The 26,668-nt window shown below is 34.8% G+C and overlaps 1 protein-coding gene across 3 annotated transcripts in view; it reads left to right on the top strand.

Moving 5' to 3' along the window:
• wg (wingless) overlaps window positions 1–26,452 on the top strand; it is a 336,654-nt gene extending 310,202 nt beyond the window's left edge. For 2 of the 3 annotated variants that reach the window (XM_067766362.1, XM_067766361.1), the window contains exon 5: window positions 2,957–4,525. In XM_067766362.1, coding sequence (XP_067622463.1) covers window positions 2,957–3,263 — 307 coding nt within the window. In that variant the 3' untranslated portion in view covers window positions 3,264–4,525. Of the gene's footprint in view, window positions 1–2,956; window positions 4,526–25,676 lie in introns of those variants that run through there. The other variant, XR_010949684.1, reaches the window with a different exon arrangement.
• Window positions 26,453–26,668: the final 216 nt, after the last annotated feature.

Raw genomic sequence — 26,668 nt, 5'->3', positions numbered from 1 at the left:
ACTTATTTAATTTTATATTTATCTTAAAAATCGCTCTTATGCAGCCGGTTAATTGTATATGTGACCTGAAATCATGAAAGAGACCTATTGTGCGAAAATACCGTTGTTCACTTTTTGAGTGATTCTTATAGGAAATTTAACGCTCTTTCCAATGAAGCAAACCACAGTATCTTTCTTTCTTTTTTCAAAAATCGCATTTAAAACCAAATCGGACCACAAATATGATTTTTTGAAATATTTCGATCCATGCGCAACCTATCGGAATTTTTTTTCTTATTATTGCATTGTCATCGGGTTCTGAACTATATCCCAAGTTTCCAGCTTGTAGCTTATCGGGAAGTTACTTAAGTTTTAATTAAAAAAATCGTTCACAACGGCCGGCCGCTACACAGAGTCAAGCTAAACAAAAACTTTAAACGCGTTTTTCTCGAAAGCCTGTTTACAAAATAATGATTTTTGTACCTGTTAAAATTATACTTTACAGTGAAAACTTTATTTTTCTTCCTATACACAACTTTTTGCAATCATAAAATTAAAAAAAAAAAAAAACAAGCAGCTGTCTAAGTTCGAGTGTAACCGAACATTATATACTCAGCGTGAGCTTCAATTGCACATTTCATTTCAGATTAATTACTTTTCTACATAACACGTAGCACCGCCCGTTTAAAAACAAATGTCTCCCCATTTGCTCTTACAATAAAAGTTGATAAGTGAAATATCATAATTATTCTAGTCTACGGCCCTTTTAAACTTGATTTATATCTAAGTTGCCGTGGTCTTTAACTGATCCCGTCCATTTTTACTAGAAATATTTTCTACTATAGGGAAAATTTGTGTACCCAATTTTATTACGATCCGTTAATTTTTCTTCGAGTTATGGCTCCCGAAACATAGAAAATTGCTTAGTCAGAAAAGGGGCGGTGCCACACCCATTTTCAAAAATTTTAGTGCTTTCCAATTTAACGTTATAATTCAATTTCAAAAATAAAATTCTATTGGTACAAAGCTCTTTTAACTAAGATATAGCTTATTATTTTCGTCTGCGACCCATTTAAAAATCTTTTACATAAAAGTGGGCGTGGTCTTCAACCAATCTCATCCCTTTTTAGAAATATTTCCTGCTATATGGAAAATCTGTGTACCAAATTTTATTACGATCCGTCAAGTTTTCTTCGAGTTATGGCTTCCGAAACATAGAAAATTGCTTAGTCATAAAAGGGGAGGTGCCACGCCCATTTTTTAAAATTTGAAGTGTTTCCTATTGATTGGTATAAATGCACTTGGGAAATGAAATACCTCTTTTTTGCAAAGATATAGATTATTTTATTCATCCCCGACCCTTTTAAAAATCTTTTATATAAAAGTGGGCGTGGTCCTTAACCGATTTCGTTAATTTTTCTTCAAAGCATTCCTTATAATAAAGGCAACCTCTCTGCCGAATTTTATTACATAGGTTTAACGATTTTTGATTAATAATATTTGTAAAATTTATTTCATCACAAGTGGGCGATGCCACGCCCATTTTAAAAATGTTTTCAACTTTTTATCAAGAGTTTCAATATAAGTCCACACGTCAAATTTCAACATTCTAGGTGTGCTATTTACTAAATAATCAGCTTTTTGTGTGTTTCCAAAATGTTATATATATAAAAAGTGGGCGTGGTTATCATCCGATCATTTTCAACACTAATCTATTCGGGGTACAGGTAAGCTCGTGTACCAAATTTGGTGAAGATATCTCAATATTTACTCAAGTTATCGTGTTAACGGACAGACGGACGGACGGACATGGCTCAATCAAATTTTTTTTCGATACTGATGATTTTGATATATGGAAGTCTATATCTATCTCGATACAACCAACCTTTATCCTATCAAAGTTAATATACTCTCTGTGCAAAGCACGCTGAGTGTAAAACATTTATGAAAATATAAAGGGAGTTCAGAATTTTGTGTATTTGGTGTTGAAAACGTTGTTGCTATAGCAAATGAAAGCTACCGATCGTGCACAACTTTTTTTTCGTTTTAGATGTTTTCTTTGCATATTTTATTTTGTTTTGTCAGTTGTTAATTTGCTATTCAAAATTGAACAAATAAACTACGGTTTTTGATGTTGTTTTCTTTTGCACTGCCTCACTTTCCCATGGAACCTCCGTGTATTCGTGAATCACTGGCAAACAAATTATTTATCTTTTTCGTTATGTGAATAAAGTTTCCCCAAATCTGGAACTTATATGTAAAATGCTTTGTAAAGTAAAACATACAGTCCTTACCGAAATCATAAGACACTTTTGAAGTATTTTTTCGGGCTTTTATTGTAACCATTTAGAAGATAACATATACACAGGATTAGAAACATGTGTAAGTTTTTGTTGGCTGGAGTTTCGCTTTTATGTATAGTTATCGAAATTTGTTAGTCGGGAGCTTTTGCATGTATATCAAAATTATAAGACACACAAATTACTTGGAAAGGCTTTTGGTGAAAGGAAAAACTTAACTTATGGGAGCTTTAGCCCTCCGGGCTTATCGGAAACGCAATTTCAAGAAACATCATCGTATTAAGAAGATTTAGAAGAAGCTATTACGGGCCGGCAGCCAAAATTATTGGCCATTGCCAAACGATAAGTTTTGCGCAAATCTGAAACCCCGACTATTTCATACGTTTAAAGCAACCTTTTGTAAAAACTGGTAGTTTTCCGGCTGTTAAAATAAGTGAAATGTTGTCAGAGCTGTTAAAAATGGGTTGCTGACTTTACTTTTAATAACCCGTATATGAAAATTTACATGCCTGCATACAAACTTTTACTGTGCCATATTTCGTACTTCATAAAAAAAAATTATTTACCAAAGGGTCAACTTAAAAGTGTTTAGGGCGGAGCACCTAATTATCTACACTATAAAACATATATTATTGCATCCGATTTATAAATTAATATTTACTTTCTTTGTTTCACAGGTACAATTTTCAATTAAAACCTCACAATCCTGAGCACAAACCACCAAGTCAAAGAGATATTGTTTATTTGGAACAATCACCAAGCTTTTGTGAGAAAAATCTTCGCCTAGGCATCCAAGGAACGCACGGACGTCAATGCAATGATACATCGATCGGTGTTGATGGCTGTGATTTGATGTGCTGCGGTCGCGGATATCGCACGCAAGAGGTTTTAGTCGTTGAGCGCTGTGCATGCACATTTCATTGGTGCTGTGAAGTGAAATGTAAATTGTGTCGAACGAAAAGGACCATACACACATGCCTATGAAAAGTGACCGAATTTTCTAAGGGTCGTCCGATACCCTTAGCACTTGATTTACAAGTTATCAGAAATAAATCATAAGTTATTTAAAAAATAAATAAACGCTTAAGGAGGCTGCCAAAAGAACATCGCAAATATGAATATATTAAACTGAGATTGGATTAGCAAAGGACAGCTGGAACTATGCGCAAAGGTAAAGATTTGAGTAGGTCAATGAAATAAAGGATGCATTTGAGGGGATCGGAAATGTGCTGCTGGCTCATAAGCCATTTGTTATGTATATATACATTTGTTTAATAATATTTATTTATTTTTAATAAGTATATTAATATCCAAAAATTGATCTATTATACATATAAAATTACACTGCATCATACTAACTGTTAATTGATGCAGGTGTATAATATTATATCAGTATTTTAGTGGCGTAGTTGATAGAAAGGTAACATTTTACAAGACGGTGCACCACCTAATTTTTAGCAAAACTTATCAAAGGTGGTATCAAAAGACGCGTCTCGACCTTCAGTTTAGAATCCGGAAGCAAAAATTCAAATTTTTATTTCTGTCAAAAGATATAAGCAAGATATCGGTTCTAATTTTCACGTGGATGTTGTTTTTTGTCAGAGTTGTTATACACACACACACTAATGCAGAAATGTGTTCTGCATGCATTTAGTTTTGATCCCCAAACCGGTGTCGGACCTACCCAGGGTAATTTTTTATAAGCGCGGCCGAAGGCAGCCAACGCAGAAACGTGTTCTATGCAAAAAAAAACTATGGATAGGGCCCCATATTTCGGACCCTCTCGGGGTCATTTTACGGTTTTTTGTGAATAACTTTCGACAGAAATAATTTTTGATACAAATTAGGTGGTGCACTGTCTTGTAAAACGTTACCGAAAGATTTATGTAAATTTTTTGTAGCATAGATTGGCTTAAAATGTCAATTATGGAAAATATTTTTATTTTCATGTATATGGAGGGTATTTTTATTTTATTATTAAAAATCTAAATTATATCGCGCGCTGCTTGGACATTTCATCTTAAACTTACAAAAAAAAATTGTAACCGATTGGATAACGTTTGATAGCAATTTGAAATTAAATATATATTTGCTTGCCAAAATATAGATATTATAACCAATATTGACATATGTACATGGTCTGTGGTACAACGTTTAATTTATAATACTAAAAGCTCGCATATTTTTTATATTTCAAACCAAAAAATTTGCTAATTCAAGAAAAAAATAAATAAACATTAAATATCTTTAACATATTTAGGCAATCCACAAGGTCCCCTATTCGCCGAATGTGCATTGCTTCAATTAAAATTGATATAGAAAACCAGGGAAACAACTCAAATCTTAAAATTGAACACGAATACGACGCTCTTCTGAATTGTCAAAGTGTTTCTAGTAATTAAAAAAAATATCAAATTTTGGAAAATGGGCACAGGACAAAATACTGTGGCTTCATACAAAAATTGGACAAAAATAGAACCGACAAAGTTCGCGAAAATTTCGTTTTTAATCGGACGTGCGAATGTTGACTCCTGAAATTAAACTTATTTTATCAACGCTTTCTATCTATTATACATACATAAAAGTGAATTGCTGTGCCTTAGTCTTGCTTAAACTCAAAATCTGCTTGGCCGATTTCGAAATTTTTTTTATTAAAAAATATGTTGGAAAAACGGGCGGGCTATTATTGATATTTGAGTGTATATGCATTTGGTATACATAAACATATATTAATCTGTTTAGAATATCGAATAAGTGGGAGAAGCTACGCCCCCTGTTACGAAAAATTTTAGTTTGAAGCGTGTATTTAACATTTGGTATAAGTATGAGAAAATTGAGTTGGGCGGGAGAGTGGGATTGGGAGTAGGAGTGGTATTGGTAGTGGGAGGGAGATAAATGGAACAAGAAATGGACAAGAATAAAAGAGAAATGGAATATAAAATAAAAGAGAATATGACAGAGATTGAGCAGGGGAAGCATAGTTACTTTTGGAATATAGGCAAGCAAATTTTCGGACAGGACAAAGTCTGCTTGGAAACGCTGGTAACAAATAATTGAAATTTAATAAATTTCTTCGTTGAATTAGAGCTTAAATCTTAGAACTAGTTTGATTTATAGAGGCCCACTTCCAGAACGGAAAGTTATCATTTTAACTCAGGGTTAGCTTCTCATGATGAGTTAAATATTTTAAACATTTACAAAAGTCAAGTCTGATTAGAATGTCCTGCAAGTGGGCCTGAATGAGCTAGCAGTGAAGCTACCTATTCAATAAACTAAAAAACACAACTCTAGCACGCAATTTTAGGTACTATTATTTATAACTTATGCATTGTGCAAAACAAATATGAGAACGAAAATCGACACTGATGATGGTGCAACACTTAAACCGGCTTGTGTCGCGAAACCAAATATAACAAGGGATGACGGAAAATTGTTTGAATATACATCAATTACCACCCTTTCGAAAAATCAACAAAACAAAATGAATTCGTATAAATAAATAAATAAATGTAAGGCGCGATAACCTCCGAAGAGGTTTTAGGCCGAGGTACTCTTTCGATTTGCATCGCGCTCCTGTTATTCTCCCTGGGAAACTTTTCATGGCAGAAATCAACTCAGAGTGCTTTCCAAATCACTGCCGAGGGGCGACCCCGCTTAGAAAGTTTTTCTTCTAATTAAAAAAACTTGTTTCTTAAATTTTGATGTTGCTTTGCATAGGGCGTGAACCCAGTATCTTCGGTGTTGTAGGCGAAGCACGCTACCATCACACCACGGCTGCCGCCGTTTTGAGGTGCATGACTTTCCAGTACTTCTCTGCGCTTTACGTATTTTGAGGTCTGGCTCCTGCCATTCAAACTAGTTGTTGTCCTGGTTTTCTGGTGCCTCTTAAAAGCAGGCTTGTCAGGTTCAGTCCATCGCCACCCCTTGCCTCTTATGGTACAAATAAGCCCCTAAGGTAACTAAAAATTCAAAATAAACGTTACCAAAATAAACGGACCCAATATCTCTTCGGGATCAGAATGACATAATTATATGATTAAGCCATGCCCGTTTGTTTATTTGAACGCAAACTAGTCCATCAATCAATATTTGGGTATTCGATTAATCATTTGTAGAAACCGCCCGGATCGAAGCACTATGTATAGAACTAACCCACTCAGCATTTAGGGGATTCAATTTTGAATTTCCCTACATATCAGTACAATTAGATTACTCTTTCTGACTAAATAATGATTTATCATTCAAGTGAACAAAAGAAATAATCAAATATGAATACTTTTGATGATCAAAACCGAATATCGTTTTTCAATCACATTTAGGAATCATATTTGAATCAAATGTGTTTAGTTTAGGTGATCAAAATTTTTTAATAATTTTTCAATCAGCATTCTGAATCATTTCCGACTATCTTTGTTGACTGAACAATAAATTTTATACTTGTTAAAATTTTACTTTTCATTGAAAATCTTATTTTTTCACGTGCACACATTTTTTCAATCATGAAGTTAGAAAAAATATATAAATTTTTTTTATTTATACAAAATATATTGTAAATGCTGGTCGTAACCGAAGATGTCCCCAATCATTTCTCCACCTTCGGCTTCCAAAAAAATACATAATGGTTGGACAATACAAAGTTTGTGAGCTATTTGAACCCCAGGTAAGTGAACTCTCTTGACATACCTGAATACGGCTTCAACATCCCACACCTTATCGTTTTATAAGATATTGACGATCATAACTGATGTTGGATGGTGTAGTCGCAGGTGTATATCGGTCAAGTTTGTTTGCGAGTGACCTGTGGTTCAAATAGCTCACTACCGCATGCTTTCTCCCCCTGATGAAATAAGATTAGCATGTAGTATCTTATTTTGAATGAGATATGAAGAATAAATGCATCATAATCGCATTCAAAAATGATACAAAAATTTCAACCAAAATGATTGAAATATGTTCACGAATAATATTCTTTTTTGGCGACCTTATATTTAAAGAAATTGGTTTTATGTGTACCGGCTCGAGGTCAATATTTTGGTAATAAAAACACCAGTTTTTATTTTTTATTCCGATATATTTCGGTTACACATCGGAATGATGAATATGATCAGAAAATTACTGTAAAAAGCATTCAAATATTACTCTAAAACAATTAAAGCCCAATTTTACAATGATATTAGATATGAACAAAAAGCGTTTCGAAATATGAATCATAAATGATTATTCAAGAATAATCACATTTATGGTACATTTTTCTCCCGACGATACGTTAATTTTCGAACAGAAAATGCTTTTAAATTTGAACGTTTTTAATCATTTTGGGGTATGATATTTAAATATTTTTTGATCAAAATTTTCAAAAAATGCTGGCTGGGAATTATTTCCATACACCCGATTTCTGGATAAGAGTGTTCCGTCAATTATTCTTCATTCAAACACCCAGAAGCCTGAAATTTATTATATAAAAGATAATATATGTTTATATTTGTATTTATATAGATACAGTGGGGTTACATTTGTAAAAACCTTGAATCAACTTTATGTACTTGTAATTAATATACAATTGGCCTACATATATGTAATACTCCTATATACAAAATGCTCGCATATAGTTTTGAATTCGAAATCAAAACAAGACAGCCTACAAAGTTTTTGTGATTGTGGCAGCTAAGTGTGACAAGAAAAGGTATAAATTAAGGTACATTCCATTATTGAATACAAAATCAAAAACATTTAAATAGCAATATAGCGGCACTCTGATGTTTGTGTATTACATACAATACATACATACATATATGCCTATGATCTTTTTCCTTTAAATAATATTTATAATGTTAATCCCTCAACTGTATGCATAAAATTTGTATGTTGAATGAGGTAAATTTCACACAAAAATTTTATTTTGCTTTTGAGAACGTTTATGAAGCATTTTGAGCGTATACGCATGAGATAAAGAAAACAAATTTTCTTTAAACGTATTTCCAATAACTTTTTTTCTTCTTAAAACAAGGTGCTGATTAAATTTTTCATTCAGGGTGAAATAGCTGTTTTGAAAAATCTGTTAAATGATTTGTGAGTTAAACAAAGCTGATAAAAATTCCAAATTCTATAAGCTATATATTTTCATTACAATATGTATCAAATTGTATTAGCTTTGTTCCACACATGACAAAAAGTCAAAAGTTCTTATTCTACATTTTGTAAGTCGGTTTCTTACTTCATATTTGTTATAGTGTTAGAAACTGGGTTCAAATAACTCCGTCAATTCAGTTTTGGTTTTTCGAAGTTGGTAAAGAATTATTCAACTAAGGAGTATGTCCTAACCCTGACTATATGCAGAAGCTGTTGTTAGCATTGCTAGGCTTGATTAACCTAATATAGATACCAAATAATCACGCCCAGCGGAAATTTTAACCAAAAGCGGCCTCAATAATTCCATGACTAGAACAATTTTTCGAACCTTTCAAAAACTCTATTTACTATAAAGAAATTCATTACATGTTTTTGATTTGAACATATCCCACCCGTGACAAATGCTGTATCTTCCGTGATGTGGTAGTAGTTAAACAAAACAAGCAACTAATATATAAGTATTCGCAGAGTTTTAATAATATGTAACCTAACTAGTGCATAGTGTCTGTTTTTTGGCCCACCATTAAATATTTACGTTAACTGACCCATTTTTGCAATGAAAACAAAAATGAATATTCTTAAATAAATAAGGATTTGAAATATCTGCATTCAAGGTGTAAAATTCCTTCGTTCAGCTGGATGGTAAAATGAAACCTTACATAGCGTATATTTATCCATAGTGCTCTAAAAAAATTCTGTGTTTAGGAAATTAACACTGGGATATATGTGTATCGATATATGAAGATAGCAAGCTGTAATTTATATGTTTTATATATAGGGCTGGTATTGTGTTCTCGGGAGGATAATGTTCATCTCTTGATATCTTTTCTGGCGACAGCATGCGAAATATTTTAAATATCTGCTCTTCGATGGGGTATCACGATATAATAATAATAATAATAATAATAATGATAATAATAATAATAATAATAATAATAATAATAATACCTAACGGATTAATACCCTCCAAAGCTCGCCCAACCGACGAGAGGGGCGCATCCCCATGACGCGCGGATTTGTTTTTGCTTTTGCCGAGTTGTTGATAGGCGGAGGTTTGTTAAGCGTTGAGATCTAAAACTGCTCAGCTACAGAATAAAAATCATCAGCTGAGTATTATAAATAACAGTTAGAAATTATGCATATACTACATTGTTAAGTAAGTGAACTTTTTAGTACGTAAATTTTTTTATTTTATTTATTTATTTTTTTTACGAGTTAAGATAGGATAGGACAGTTTTCTTTATGGTAAAAAGTGAATCCGTTATATCAAATGAACTAGAATGAGTGTTGAAATCATGACACAAATACCGAAAAGGTTCATTTAATTCGAAATTAGTTCTTCACTGCCTCAAAAGAAGAGGTTTGTAATGTCTTGACACTCGTGACGGGACGTTAAAGCTTACTTCGTTTAAGAGAATTGGGCTAGAAATCAATCCATTCAGTAGTTTAGCCATAAATATTACGCCTAGCATTTCTCTACGACTTGCAAGTGTTGGAAGATTGATAAGCTTCAACCGACTAATATAAGGGGGAATATTATACGCATAGTCCCACTGAAAATTTCTTAAATGGAAAAGTAAAAATTGCTTTTGTACTGATTCAAGTCTATCTACATGAACTCGATATTTAAGATTCCAGACTATTGATCGATATTCTAATATTGGTCTAACTAAAGTGGTGAAAAGTGCTTTAGTTATATAAGGGTCACTAAATTCCTTGGACCACCGCTTCACGAATGAAAGAACACCTCTAGCCTTATTCACAGTACCATTAATGTGAAGGCTGAAAATAAGTTTAGTATCTATCGTTACTCCCAAGTCCACAAAATAGTTTACTGATAAAAGACAAAAATTATTAATTACATAAGAGACTGCTGGCAAAGATCTCCGAGAGAGGGTATGAATTTACATTTATTGAGGTTAAGCGGCATTGAGTTCACGTTTCACCAGGTAACTAGGCAGTTTAAATCCGCTTGAAGCAAGGGGTGTTCTTCGATAGACGCATACGACCTAAAAAGTTTTACATCATCGGCATACATTAGGATTTTAGAATATTTTATTGTGGTATAAATATCATTATTAAATAGCAAGAACAGAATTCGACCTAGATGACTGCCCTGAGGGACGCCAGAGGGAACATCAATGACATCAGAAAGAGTATTTTTAAAAATAACTTTTTGCGTTCGACCGCAGAGATACGACGAGATCCACTGGGTGAGACCAGGTTAGAAACCAAGCCGATTAAGCTTGTAGATAAGTAAGGTTTGGGATACTTTGTCAAATGCTTTACTGAAATCAGTATAAATCCATTTGAAACATGAGTTGTGAATTCAAGTAGATTAGTAATGGTAGATTTGCCTTTACATAATCCATGTTGCTGTTCTACAATCAAAGTAGAAATGGAAAAAGTTAGCAACAACTATAGCTTCAAACAACTTTGGGATGGCCGACAACTTTGCAATTCCTCGGTAGTTTTCTACACACGACCTACTGCCACTTTTGTGGAGGGGTATGAGAAAATATACCTTCCAAGCAGAAGGAAAAATTCCACGTTTTAGGGACAGGTTGAATAAATCAGTTAGGGGCTGATAAATGTATTCAGCACATTTTTTAAGAAAGCAAGTGGGAATTAAATCAGAACCGTACTTGTAAGTTTCCTTCAAAGACGTTAAATATGAAAAAACTTCATGAGGAGATATTGCTGGAATATTAACTGTGTTTGGCGGCCACCGTGGTGTGATGGTAGCGTGCTCCGCCTATCACACCGTATGCCCTGGGTTCAACTCCCGGGCAAAGCAACATCAAAATTTTAGAAATAAGATTTTTCAATTAGAAGAAAATTTTTCTAAGCGGGGTCGCCCCTCGGCAGTGTCTGGCAAGCGCTCCGATTGTATTTCTGCCATGAAAAGCTCTCAGTGAAAACTCATCTGCCTTGCAGATGCCGTTCGGAGTCGGCATAAAACATGTAGGTCCCGTCCGGCCAATTTGTAGAGAAAAATCAAGAGGAGCACGACGCAAATTGGAAGAGAAGCTCGGCCTTAGATCTCTTCGGAGGTTATCGCGCCTTACATTTATTTTTTTTATTTTTTTTATTATTAACTGTGTTAAGTGAGTTAAGTTGAAATGGATATTCATATGAAAAAGAGTTAAGTTCAGCGGAATAGTTGGACTTCAAAAATTGTGCAAGGAAATTAGCAATATCTTGGTCGCCGCTAGACAAATTTTCCTGGTATTTTAAAGGAGACGGAAAATCTTTTACCCTTCGTTTAGAGTTCACGAAACCATAGAAGGCTTTCGGAGTGCAATTTATTTTCCTTTTCATCTTGCAGATGTAAGTATTATAGCACTTTTTGTTTAATTCAAAATATTTATGACGCAAAAAAGAGTACTGCAAGTAGTCGGAGTGAGAGCCCGACCTTTTGAATAATTTGAAGAAGCGCGATTTTCTGTTTTTTAAGGACCTAAGCTCTTTAGTGAACCATATTTGGACTGGTTCGGTGGACACACATTTTCGCTTAGGTACGTATTTTTCCAAAATACCGTAAATGATGGTATTAAAGTTAAAACATTTTGGTCAATATTTCCACCGTATTTGGGCCAAGCCACTGTAGATAAGGTTTGATTAAGTTTTCTAAAATTAGCTTTCGCAAAGTTAAATCTGAAACTAGAGTCGAATTTAGATGCAGCGCTACTCAGAGAATTTGTTTCGAATTCGTATGCTATTTCCAGGGAAGGATGGTAAGGGTCTTCAGGTACAGTTAGAGGTTCACCTCGGCTAATAGTACATTTTGATGTATCGTCAACAAATACCAAATCAAGGGTCCTCCCGCACATATTAGGAATTATATTTATCTGTATAAGGCAAAGATCAGTCATTTCGGATAAAAATTCGTTGTTGAACAGCTTTGAAGAAATAGGTACAATATCATCAGATATGGTCCATAATATATGCGGGAGGTTAAAGTCTCCCAGGACTATCATCGAATCAATGGGCTTCAACATTGAATTAACAATTTTCAGCAGGGAGATATGATCCATATCACAACACCAAAGCCGCTTACTATTCACATTTGAAAAGCCACATTAAAAAGTTGATTCTAAGCAAAAATAATACAGAAAAAATTAACCCATGACGTGAACGGCGGATCACGCCACCACACCACTGCGGATTGATGTTCACGTCAATACAACGAGCAACAGGATCAACTCCAAAATTTGTTTCGATATCACTCCGGAAAAGGGAATACTGTACAATTACCTACACTTTTTCGCTAGCTTTATTTTCGCGATAAATTTGAAACTACCCCAAAATTAGTTTAGATATTTCTCTGAAATTTTTTAACACTGCATATTATTTTTTAATTGTTCCATCAGAGAAGCATTTTAACATTTTGCTATTCAAATTTGTGTCACTGGAAGGTACACAGCGACATGCGAAGGTTCATTGCAAAACTAGACTAGATAACCGTATTTCGTTCCTCTTTATGTGGCTTTAATTAGTCACTTTTATTCACTAAACATTTTATATTAACAAATGTGCGTAGACTTTTTATTCCTTTTATCATCCTCTTTTCACTTTTTTGTGATACTTCCCGCTTTTAAAAGGAGATATTAATTAGCTTATTTCATAACGGTACCAATGATTGTAAATTTTTTCGCTAAATTTCGCACTTTGTTTCACTTCTAGGTTTTTTGGTCACTATCTTTCTTACTGTTTTTCATCCTCGAAACACATTTTTTCCGTGTTTTTGGAAAACAAGTCCTCTTGGATATGCTACATTAACACTACTATTCCACTACTATAAATACTTTGTGCAACTTTAACGGTTTTTAAAAAATAAAAACAAAAACAATTGTTTTTAAAAATATTTATTCTTACAAAGGCTGGGTGCGAGTTAGGCCAAATTTTAGGTACCTAAACTGATATTCCAATGGAAATTTTCAAAACTGCTACAATTCAGGAAAAAAACTGTGCGAGATCATTTGATAATCGAATATTGTTTATGCTAAGTATGCATGCTTCAACAGGACAGAGCCGAAAATTCAAGGTTCTAGCTAATAACAACAGCTTTCCGTCAGGCGTCATCAAACATATGGCGAAACGTTCCCAACACCATGTTGCCCCTACTATGATCTACCTAACGCAACCCAACAACTCATTTTGGATCACTCCGCCCATATGGCTGGCCATTGAACAAATGTTTTGATACACGTGGAGTCACTTGGACACTGAAAACACATCATAACGTACTGAATAACACTGGACAATAGTGAAAAATTTTCCAGACTTTTTTTGTCGTTTTAAGTCAATTTAAGGGTACTGATTACGAAAAAATTTGTTTCTTTCTAACAGCTCTAGTTTTTAATTTTGGTATAGGGTTGAATTCTTACAAAAATGAGAATTTTTACATACTTAATTTTAATGATTTTCCGCGTATCAGCACAAAATTTCCTTTTATAAGACTTTCTTGCCTGTGGGTCTTGTTCAAGATCCCGATAAAGACTCCAGCAGTAATCTGCCATCAAATGCGTGTCCCATCTTCCTTGGTATCGCTGTTCACAGAAACTATCTGCATCATTCAAACAACGCCGTCTTTTTGTGGCCATTGTTAGAATCAGAATTAATTGTATTAATTTTAAAATAAAAGTCAGGAAAAAATTTCGAGATGTTATAAGAAAACACAATAAATAATCTTAGTCAAAGCAAATACGAACGAACAGTAATTGAAAAGTGCAAAAGCGAAAGACGGAAACTTCAATTTCATTTTCAATTTAAATTATTTGTTTTTGTATTTGTTGTTTAATTTAACGAAAGTTTAAGAACAAAAACAAAATAATGTCGATCACTTTCGCTGAGTCCTTCTTATTAACATTCTTGTAAGTTGTTTTTTTTTTAATTTTCGTTAAATGAAACAACAAATACACAACAAATACAAAAACCAATAGTTTAAAATGAAAGAACAAAGGCAAATAATAAATGAAGTGTTAAAAAAATTGAGGTTTGCTTTTGTAAATTGTTGCATTTTTTGTTTTTGCACTTTTCTACTCCTGTGGGATAAGTTTTTGGGTAGTCGAAAATATCTCGAATACTAGAGCTGTTATAAAAAAAGTAAAATAATTTATGAAATCAGCACACAAAATTACATCTAATGTGATAAAAATTTCCTTAGAAAATTTTGAAAAGTGGAAATTTGTTCTGCAGTGTAATCCATCTTCACATCAGTCACAGCACCAGCCATAGATCTCTGGCCCAAATGGTGCATTTTATATGCATGTAATATATTGACCTAAACAAAATATAAATAAAATACAAAATTAATTCTTGTTTTGTGTTTGAAAATTTGACATTTTAATTAACATTGAAAGTCTGCTGAATAAAAATCTAAATCTTAACAACATTTTCCAATAATTTAAAGTTTTCTCAAGCTAGGTAGCTATTTCGGCCAACACCCCTGCAGTTAAAACCAAAGAAGCCAGCAAAAATTCTAGTTCATTGTGGGGCTATACATGTAGGATTCGACCTAGGGGTGGCCGTTTATATCAGACAAATGTAACCACGTACGCTACCAGAATAAGTTAAACAAAGCAATTCTCTTGACCGTGTGATCAGTTTTATTATTTAATAGTTCTTAAAGTTAGTTAGATTAAATTTAATATATAGCTTTTTATTAATATATGTAAGTATTTTCACTGGCAACGATTGACAACCTTTCTGTTCATGTGATATGATGCAACTTAACTGAACTGAAGTTTTACTTGATTGTCTTGTCCGTTTTTCGTCAGGTCGTTCAGTTTAAGGGTTTTGTGATTTTATGTCAGAGTTGTATTGCCGGCCACTTCTTGTACGGCAATCCAACTCCACATTCGGCCCTCCTGACTCATCATTCGGCTCGAATGATGCTCCGCCATATGATTCAGTTGGCTCCTCCCACCGCTTCATATATTCGGCAATGGTAGTTGTATGTCCAGGACCTTCATTCTCCCCAACTTTTCTCATCTCATATCTACCGTGGGGTAAAACTTTCGTAACCTTGTACGGCCCAAAGAACTTCGGCCTTATTTACAGCTTGCATATAACATTACTCACTATATAGATTCAAATGCGTCTCTCGTCGCTTGTGAGAGTCGAATTTTTAAAATTCCGCCGTTATCTCAGCGTTATATATATACTTCGGCGTTATATACAGCTTGCATATAGCATCAAAATTCACGCACTTTCTTGCAACTTCTTTATGTTGTTTATTACAGCTTAAAGGAATATTTAATTTGGCAGTTTTATATGCGCCTAATGTTTTGTAGCACTTTGTTTATAATTAATAATTGTAATTAACTGTAATTTATATAATCGCCAATTTGTAGGTGCATATTTATAAACACTTCTGACACCACTTGTAGGGTTCGACCTAGGGGTGGCCGTTTATATCAGACAAATGTAACCACGTACGCTACCAGAATAAGTTAAACAAAACAATTCTCTTGACCGTGTGATCAGTTTTATTATTTAATAGTTCTTAAAGTTAGTTAGATTAAATTTAATATATAGCTTTTTATTAATATATGTAAGAATTTTCACTGGCAACGATTGACAACCTTTCTGTTCATGTGATATGATGCAACTTAACTGAACTGAAGTTTTACTTAATTGTCTTGTCCGGTTTTCGTCAGGTCGTTCAGTTTAAGGGTTTTGTGATTTTATGTCAGAGTTGTATTGCCGGCCACTTCTTGTACGGCAATCCAACTCCACATACATTTTTCGAGGTTATTCATACTAGTCAGTTTTTGAATAGTTTATTGACTACTATTTGTAGCGTTATTCGTACTACTAAGTATTTTATTTGGATTTTGTCTTTCGAACTCGATGAAATGCGCTAAGGTTTTCTGCCGGCAATTTGCAATACATGCTTTAATTAACAAGGCTACTTTACGTACAAACCAACGGGCAAACACACGCGCATACCACCTCACCGTTACTTCTCCAGATTTAAGAAGCCATTAAAAGGGCCAAGCCTTTGAAATCGATGGGCCCAGACGGAATAGGTATGCCGATGCCAGAACACCTTGGATATAAGGGCATCAGCTACCTAACGCATTTTTCTACTTGTCATTTAAGCCTTTGTCATTTCAGAGTAGTAAAGAATGGCAGGAATAAACCCAATACCAAAGCCCGGAGTCGTATATACCGATGTCATTCAATAAAGGCAAATATTACTGCCTTGATATTTGACAACAACCGGACATGAACACAGAACGGGCTCAACCGTTGCTTCCTGCAGGTCACATTTCCTACATCTGCTATTACTGACGAGGCCTAACTTATAAGCATGTGACTCCAGAAAGTAGTGTCCTGTAAGTATGCCCGTAGTGAGCTTTAAGTGTTCTCTCTTTAAAGTTATGAGAAACTGTTCGAGTTTAACGTCGTAGAATTTGTACATAATCATAGAAACTGTGCAGCCTCGCGCTCCTTTTACACCTTTTCTGCTTGATGGATCATATGCAACTTCTGTCTTCTTTTGATTTCTACCAAATGAATTGAGACGTGTACCGCTGATTCCTTTACCAACTCATCGGCCCTTTCGCTACCTTCTATCGCTTTGTGACCAGAAACCCAGTATAGATGTATGGTCCGGCATGAGCGAGGTCTCTCCAATGCTTATACACGTGAGTAGTATTTTCTCCCCTTTTCGCATCCTTGCATCAACCCTCCGACTCTATTTTGGCCTCAAGATCTCTTTCGAAGCTCAGGCATCGAACCAAGTTGTCCGTTCGCCCTATATTTAATGGCCCTATACTGCTGCACTCAAGCTGTCCCCAGGCCTTAAGCCTAGGTACAAGCACTATATGCTGCCATCGGGGTAGTTTTCAGGGCACCCATTTTGTTATTGCAGTAGCAACCATGTATTTAGATGAGCGTGTGTACATTTCAACCGATCACCCAATTGTTATCGGTCGTTGTCGTTTTTTTTTTCTATTTTATCGTCTGATCCTGTATGTGCGTGCATTTACTGTGAAAAATTTATTATTTGTGTTTCTAAAATGAACGTCGGTCTGTCTTCAAACGGGGGGATTAGAAGGTTTACCCTTTCTCTAACCTCTTTAGGAGGTTATTGAAGCTAAAATATGCATGTTCTGTTAGTAGGAAACCTACCCCTGTTGTTGTAGCGATAAAAACACTCCCCGAAGGTTTCGATGTTGATGGTCCTTTGCCGGATATATATCCGGTACTTTCCTGTAACAAGCACCATTAAGTTACTAACCCGACCATCTCGGGAACGATTTAATATGACATTGAACTTTCAGTCCATATGTAATATATAACAAACAAGTTAAGTTCGGGTGAAACCGAACATAACATACACAGATGTACACTTGAAATGCTGTTGTTGTTTGTTTTGTGTGCTTAATAGTGTTACATGGGTGCGCAAAAATAGATATACATATGGTTCTATTCTGAACTAATTTTCGATTAAAATAAGTAAAAAGTATATAGAGCTAACACCAACGACCTTGAGCGGGTAATAATACAGTTTTTCTTCAGATATGGGGATTTCCCTACTGTTTATTTTAAAATAAAGATATAACAGAACAATAAACATAAACACACAAGTGCCATTGTACTAAAAAGCGATATTACAAAAAAAAGGGCAGGGTTGTTAACGAAATTTTCCAACTTTTACTAGAAATAGCTTACTACCTGCATCTACGCACTTTTACAAAATTTTTATATAAAAGAAGGCGATTTAACCGATTTAGTCCATTTTTACTGAAAATATTTCCTGTTAAACACCAAATTTTTCGTCGAGTTATGGCTCCAAAAACGGTGGGAAATGCACTGTAAGAAAGGTTCAGTGCCACGCCCATTTTTCAAGATTTGAATTTTTTCCCATTACTTGTTATAATGGCACAAAATACGCTTGGTACAAAACTATTTTTCGCTAAGATTTAAGTTATTACTTTTGCCTACGACCCTTTTTAAAGTAATTTATATAAAAGTGGGCGTGGTCCTTAACCAATCTTATCCATTTTTACTAGAAATATTTCCAGCTATAAGGAAAATATGTGTACCCAATTTTGCTACGATATGTAAATTTTTCTTCGAGTTATGACTCCCGAAACAATGAAAATTACTTAGACAAAAAAGGGGCGGTGCCACACCCATTTTTTAAATATTAGTGTTTTCCACTTTAATGTTATATTTCGATTTAGAAAGTAAAATTCTGTGGATACAAAGCTCTTTTTCGATAAGATATAACTTATTATTTTCGTCTACGACCCTTTTAAAAGTCATTTATATAAAAGTGGGCGTGGTCCTTAACCAATCTTATCCATTTTTACTAGAAATATTTCCTGCTATAAGGAAAATATGTTTACCCAATTTTATTACGATCCGTTAATTTTTCTTCGAGTTATGGCTCCCGAAACAGAGAAAATTGCTTATTTCCTATTTATTGTTATAAATCCACATGGAAAATGAAATACCATTGATATAAAGCTCTTTTTTGCAAAGATATAGCTTATTTAATTCGTCCACGGCCCTTTCAAAAATCTTTTATATAAAAGTGGGCGTGGTTCTTAACCGATTTCGTTAATTTTTCTTCAAAGCATTCCTTTTAGTAAAGGCAACCTCTCTGCCGAATTTTGTTACGATAGGTTTAACGATTTTTGATTTATTTTATTTGATTAATAATATTTGTAAAATTGATTTTATCACAAGTAGCGGTGCCACACCCGTTTTAAAAAATTTTCTCAAATTTTTATCAAGAGTCTCAATATCAGTCTTCGCGTCAAATTTCAACATTCTAGGTGTATTAGTTACTAAATAATCAGGTTTTTTGTGTTTTCCAAAATGTTATATATATAAAAAGTGGGCGTGGTTAATATCCGATTTTGCTCATTTTCAATACCAATCTATTCTGGGTCCAGATAAGCTCGTGTACCAAATTTGGTGAATCTCAATATTTACTCAAGTTATCGTGTTAACGGACAGACGGATGGACGGACGGACGGACATGGCTCAATCAAATTTTTTTTCGATACTGATGATATTGATATATGGAAGTCTATAGCTATCTCGATTCCTTGTTACCTGTACAACTAACCGGTATCCAATCAAAGTTATAATACCCTGGGTATAAAAAGGGACTCACCTTTATCGTTACCATTATCCCCTCCTCATACGCTGAGATGTGCATTCGCACCAGCACCTATGACGCGTCCTCTGCACCTTTCTTGATCCACCAGCCATTGAAACTTTATAGTGGGGTTTCCACGTTATGGGCCAATTTTTACAGCAGCAAATTAAATAAATCGCCCGACAGGGGGTCACCCTTACTGAAACAGTGTTTAGTTTCCACTCGGAGAAATCGTTCCCAGTTTTGACTGAGCTGATGGAGTTGCCCAACGTCATTTTGCACAGCCGTACAAGTTTTGCGAGAATGTCAAATTCAGATAAAGCATCATATCGGGAGCATCTTTTCGTGCTGACGAAGGGGTTAAAAATTAACGAAGAGGTAATTTGCGTAAATACTTTTGTGGGGGTTTTCCAAGATTTGGTGCATAAGTGTAAATTTGATCGTTGGTATTTTTACCCGGTCTGAAGCCGCTCTGTTTGGGTCCAATCAGCTCAGCTGATTTACGCTTGACAGGAGCTTATATGCGCTACTAAAAAGACTAATCCCTAGGTGGTAATGACTACCTTCGTTTAGGAGAGCAGAGAATTGTTCCCTCCATAATCTAAGAACCCAATTTGTATGTATACATGCATATGAGAAAATCCAAAAAAGTGATGTCAAATAGATCAAAATAAAATTGGCTTCCCCTCAAACATTCTCGGAATGCTCATAACTTAATATTCCGATATGAGTCCGAAATATGTGAAAAATATGAGTTTAGAAATATGATCTCACAGGAGTCTTTTATGACTAGAATTTGATAAAGCTATGGCGGCCGCCGTTGTGTGATGGTAGCGTGCTTCGCCTATCACACCGAGGATCGCGGGTTCACGCCTCGGGCAAAGCAACATCGAAATTTTAAAAATTCAATTATGTATAATGGACTTGATTTCAAAGAGCGATATAAAAGCTGTTTGCTTCTTGTTATGCCCTGCCATTCGGCTCCTTTTTTGTATTATCGAAGTAAATACTTTAAACATTTTGTGACCGTGACCTCCGAGTTAAGTATATAGCATGTCATCTAATCCCATATGTATGCACTTAGAGCTGGTTGCACTGGCATCGTTATGCCCATTTAGGAAAGATCACCTATACTGTTTTCCTAATCTCTTTATTCTTAGGGCTTCTTCCGAAATATCCGCGTTTGAAGCAGATGCGGGAATGATTCGCAATTCCAATGTCATATAAATGTCATCATGGGCGTGGTAATCAACCGATTTTTTGATTTCTGTATTCGGCAATTATTATTTGTAAATGAAAGATGGATAACAAATTTCATCACTATTTAAGTGTCTTCAGCGTCCTCGAGGTAAATGCAGAGATTTTTTAAAAGATGCGAGGCGCCGTAGACGGCGTTGTCCGCCCGTGTTTTTTTTTTTTTTAATAATTAAATACGAATTTTAAAACATCCTTACAAAGTTGTTCCTATACATTTTTTCCTTTGCAGCTTTATAACTGTTAACCTTCATGTACCCGGGTGGTAAAACTTACGTGGGCTGCCGGAAGACTACATTTGTAGGAAGCGTGCTTGTAAAACTACTAAGATGATGTTTAAGAAAAAGTGCTAGTATGTAAATTGTTTTACTTGTACGCGTATACTGGGAGATTCCATCGTCACAGGTGGGACATTGTACGGAATATTTCATCTTTGTTGAACCATTCTGATAAAATCAACAATCAGTCGGTATTGTTATGTTCAAAAAAACTTACATTCTCTCAACATATGTGACCTGGAATCATGAAACGACCGTATTGTGCGAAAATACCGCTTTTCACTTTTTGAGTGATACTTATAGGAAATTTAACGCTCTTCACAAATCGCATTTAAAACCAAATCGGACCACAAATAAAATTTTCTGAAATATTTCGATCCATGCGCCACCTATCGGAGTTTTTTTCTTATTATTGCATTGTCATCGGGTTCTGAACTATGTATATACCAAGTTTCAAGCTTGTAGCTTATCGGAAAGTTAATTAAATTTTAATTACAAAATTCGTTTACAACGGCCAGCCGCTACACAGAGCCAAGCTAAACAAAAACTTTGAAAGCGTTTTTCTCAAAAACTTGTTTTCGCACATGATTCAAGGTCACATATATACAAATTATAATAAGTTTTATTATTGTCACGGGTGGGACAAAAAATGACGTTATCTGATCTTATATATCACAAAAGCTCTGTGAATATATGAAGTAGCTTTTTTGTTTGAATATTTTAAGATATACGAACATTTTGGAAATCAAATGCCGTAAAAATAATACATTTTTCTTGAACGATTTTATTGTTATATTAACGGGTGGGACATCAGCTGCTACTAGTGGCACATTTTCGAATTAATTGCATTTAATAAACTTTTTTATAGTAAATAAACTATTCTTACTATTCCATATGGTTAACGACATGAAATAATTTCATGGGCTAAATAAATTTGAGCGCCGGAAAACTTTAAGAATTTTCAGCATCCAAATCTTTCACTTAGATTCAAGCGCCATGAAAACTCTAATTAATAGACGCCGTATTTTGATAAAATTTTTTTACTGGACGTAATTAGTTGATATTCGTATTAGGATTATAAGGCGTATTAGCAATGCCTACTCATTTCTAAAAACTGTTTCTGCCTAGTTGTCTCGGTGTAAAGATGAGCTACGGTAGTTATTTTTCGTAATAATTACTCGAGTGGTAAATCACAAATCGTTTGGCAGCCTTTTCAAAACAAGCCATTTCAACATAATTAAAAACTTTAAATCAGCTTTTTTTCTTTAAGAGTAAAAAAGGTACTGAAAATTAGTTTTATGATTAAATTGATCAGTTTTAGGTTGATTGAAGATTTTTACAACATTAGTATCTACACAGTCTCCAGTTTTATAAAAAAAATTATCTCTGCACCAAGTTCACTCTCTCATGGAACGTCCCTACTTCTAAAGTTTTAACTTAAAAATTTAATTTAATTTTGAGGTCAATATAATTTTGCTAATATGGCTATTTAGCTTTGCCGCCTCTCGGACCCATGAAACGTGCTCACTCTCCAGGTTTGTTGCGTCGACCCCTGCTCCCAAGCGCTTGCATATGTGTATTGCTGCACGGTACTGTGAAAGGGCCAATAGGACTCACCTGCCTTTCCATAGCGGACCTTATTGGTTTTCTGCAAATTTTGTTCCCAGAGTCCGACCCATCGCTTGATACGCTTTTGTCTGCTTCCACTTATGACTCTATTCTGCCTCTCTACTCCTTGTTATCAGCACGAGGTATCGGAAAGATTACGTGGAAATGCAGCCGGATATATCATCTGCCTGCAAATCACCCGATAGCCACCTTAATTACGAGCCCTCCATATAGGCAGAACGGCGTACATGGTATGCCGGTAAGCTCAGACACGTAGTCGGGCGCTATGGAGTTTGGCTAGGTCATCGACAAGGTGCATACCCTAGTGAACGTCTTGTGTAAGGTAGTAGTAACAATAAACGAAAAAATCATGTTTCGACAAATTAAAGTCAACATTATCATGAAATTTCCATACATTTTGTATAATGTCTACAAACGTCGACTACCGGCTGTGAGATGGTGTTTTTTTCTTAAGTAGGGCCGGTAGGTGTCAGGGAAATAACAGTTCGAATAATTTGATGAATAAAACCGACTTAGAAAAAATAATTAGGAAGCTACTAAAATCCTTGGGCCCTGGTTTTTTCGACCATAGTATTTTATTTCACTTTTTTTTTAAATTTGCTACAAATGTAGAATACCGAATTCATAAAGATTCAATAAGTATTGAACTATCACATAATTATATTTTATTTTGAAAAAATATTTGATATATAAAAAGAGAGAGTGATTTCATACCTATTATGTTCATTTTCAGCAGGAGTTTTCGTCGTGGTCAGAAGAAGTAGTATGTTGAATTTCATCACAATATATTTCTTCGAATACAAGTAATAACAGAAAAACATTTTAGATGACTCCTCAGACGGATAGGCTAGCGGATCGACCAATGAATGGATAAGCAATGCCAATTTTTTTTCTTTAATAATAATAATAGTAAACCCAACGGATTATGACCCTCCAAGGTCCGCCCAACTGACACGAGGGGCTCATCTGCATGACGCACGGATTTTGTTCGAATGAGAGTTAAAATCATGACACAAACACCGAAAAGGTCCATTTAATTCAAAATTAGTTCTGCTCTGCCTCAAAAGAAGAGGTTTGTATTGTCTTGACGCTGGTGATGGGACATTGAGTTTACTTCGTTCAAAAGAAAGGGGCTAGAAATCAGTCCATTCAGTAGTGTAGCCATGAGTATTACGCCTAGAATTTCTCTACGACTTGCGAGAGCTGGAAGATTGATAAGCTTTAACCGACTAGTATAAGGTGGAAGATTATACGCAGAGTCCCAATTCATTAAAGAGATAAGTAAAAATTGCTTCTGTATTGACTCTATCTGCATGAACTTGATATCGCGGATTCCAGACTATTGATCCGTATTCTAGTAACAGCCAAACTAATGTGGTAAAAAGGGCTTTAGTTACATAAGGGTCACTAAATTCTTTAGACCATCGATTCACGAATGATAGAACACCTCTAGCCGAATTGGCAGTAGTCATAATATGAAGGGTGAAACTGAGTTTAGCATCCATCGTGACTCCCAAATCAACAAAATAATTTACAGATACAAGACAAAAATTATTAATGACGTTAGAGGCTGCTGGCAAAGATTTTCAAAAGAGGCACATGCATTTACATTTATTGAGGTTCGGCGGCGTTGCACCAAAGAACTAAGCAGTTTGAACCCGCTTGAAGCAAGTTACGTTCTTCAATAGACGCATAGGACCTAAAAATTGTACATCATCAACATAGTTACATTAATATTTTGGAATATTTTATTGTGGTACAGATATAATTAATAAATAGCAAGAACAGAATTGGACCGAGATGACTGCCCTGTGGGATGCCAGAGGGAACATTAATGGCACTTGCAAGAGTATTTTTAAAAAATACTTGTTTCATTCTACCGCAGAGATACGAAGAGATCCACTGGGTGAAACCATGTTGGAAGCCAAGTCGATGCAGCTTGTGGATAAGCAAGGAGTGGGAAACCTCGGTGTGAAGATTTTCTATAAATCCATTAGAAAGATGAGTTTTGAATTCAAGTAGGTTGGTAATGGTAGATATGCCTTTACAGAATCCGTGTTGGGAATCTGCAATCAACGTAGAAATGGAAAATGTTAGCTGATTGGTAACAATGGCTTCAAATACCTTTTGGACGGCGGACAATTTTGCAATTCCTCGATAATTTTCTACACATGACCTACTGCCGTTTTTGTGAAGATGAGAAGAATGAGAAAAGATTCCTTTCAATCAGCAGGAAAACATCATGTTTTAGGGACATATTGAATAAATTCGTTAGCGCATTCAGCGCATTTTTTTTAGAAAACATGTGGGAATTAGTTAGGTTAGAACCGTATTTTTAAGGTTCCTTCAAAGACGTTAAACATGAAAAAACCTTCTTTGGATATATTGCTGGAATATTAATTGCATTAAGTGATTTAAGTTGAAAGGGGTATTCATTAGACAAAGAAATTAATTCAGCGAAATAGTTAGATTTTAAAAATTGTGCAAAGAAGTTAGCAACATCTTGATCGTCACTAGAGAAATCATCACGGTATTTCATACCAAAAGGAAACAACACGGAAACACGTAGTGTTACGTTTAGAGTTTACAAAATCATAGAAAGCTTTCGGATTGCAAGTTATTTTCTTTTTCATCGTACAGAGATAGGTATTGTAACACCTTTGATTTAATTCGAAATATTTATGACGCAATATAGATTACTTCAAGTAGTCGGAGTGTGAACCCGTCTTCTTGTACATCGTGAAGGGACGGGACTTTTTGTTTTTACGTCTACACTTAAGTACGTGTTTTTCCAGAATAGGTATTAAAGTCAAAAACGTGTTTGTCAATATCTGCACAGTATTCAGGCCAAACTACTGTAGATAAAGTTTGCTTAAATTTATTTAAATTAGGCTTCGCGAATTCTAATATAAAACTAGAGTCGTATTTTGTGGTAATGTAACTCCGTGAACTTTTTTCCAATTCGTAAACTATTTCCAGGGAAGGATGGTATGGGTCTTCAGATACAATATCATGCTCAGATATGGTCAATGATACATGCGGAAGATTAAGGTCACCCAAGACAATTATCGAATCAATGGGCTTCAACATTGAATTGATAACTTTAAGCAACGACATATGATTCATATACACCGAGGGATCAGAAGATGGTGGAATATAGCAGATGGCAATATAGGTAAAACCTATTCCCAGCTGGATTCTAATGCACATAAATTCCGTAGCTTCAATAAAAGGTACATTAATCTCATCGGAAGGTATAGAAGAATGTACCCCGACCAAAACTCCACTTCCAATACTGTTCAAGCGTTCATTTCTATATATTTGGCAATCATTGTAAAGAACCTCCGAATTAAATATATGAGGCTTTAGCCAAGTTTCACTAAAAGCGATGATATTGTAATTACAGTTAAATGATTTAAATTACAGTTCACTTAGGCAAGATGCACACGAGGCTACGCGTCATAGACGCGTATTAGACGCTGCAGGTAAAATCTGTACGCCTTGATATCGAACAGATGTACTTGAGTGGAGAGCTACGTACGAGGCGTCTGCTTTATAAAAGCGATAAAGCATAAAAGTTTCATGTAGCTAGGCGTACAGCAATGTTGGTCGCTAGGCATAAATACGTCTAGAAAAGAATAAGAAGAAGATGTGTGTTTACAATTTTTCGTTTGCAAACTTGTGTGCTGTGCTTCTGTTGCTATAAATATACATATATTGCATTTATTTCATATAAAAAATATAAAGATGGTAAAAAAATTTTAAGGACTACTTTTATATAAATGGACCAAAAAATAGAAGGCAATTTTTTCTTTAATACAGACATAGGATTGTTGAATTTTGACTAAAAAATTTAAACAATAGCTCTTGTAAAAGAAGGATTTAAAACTATAAAGGTGGAACTATGTTCTAAGTATCAAGTGTCTAGCACAACGGAAAAGTTACCGAAAAAGACTTTTCCGCGGGTCAGA

Source organism: Eurosta solidaginis, chromosome 2 (genome assembly GCF_040869045.1).
Source record: "Eurosta solidaginis isolate ZX-2024a chromosome 2, ASM4086904v1, whole genome shotgun sequence".
NCBI classification, from domain to species: Eukaryota; Metazoa; Arthropoda; class Insecta; order Diptera; family Tephritidae; genus Eurosta; species Eurosta solidaginis.
Note: the sequence above shows the minus strand (reverse complement) of the source record. Positions and strands in the feature narration are given on the sequence as shown.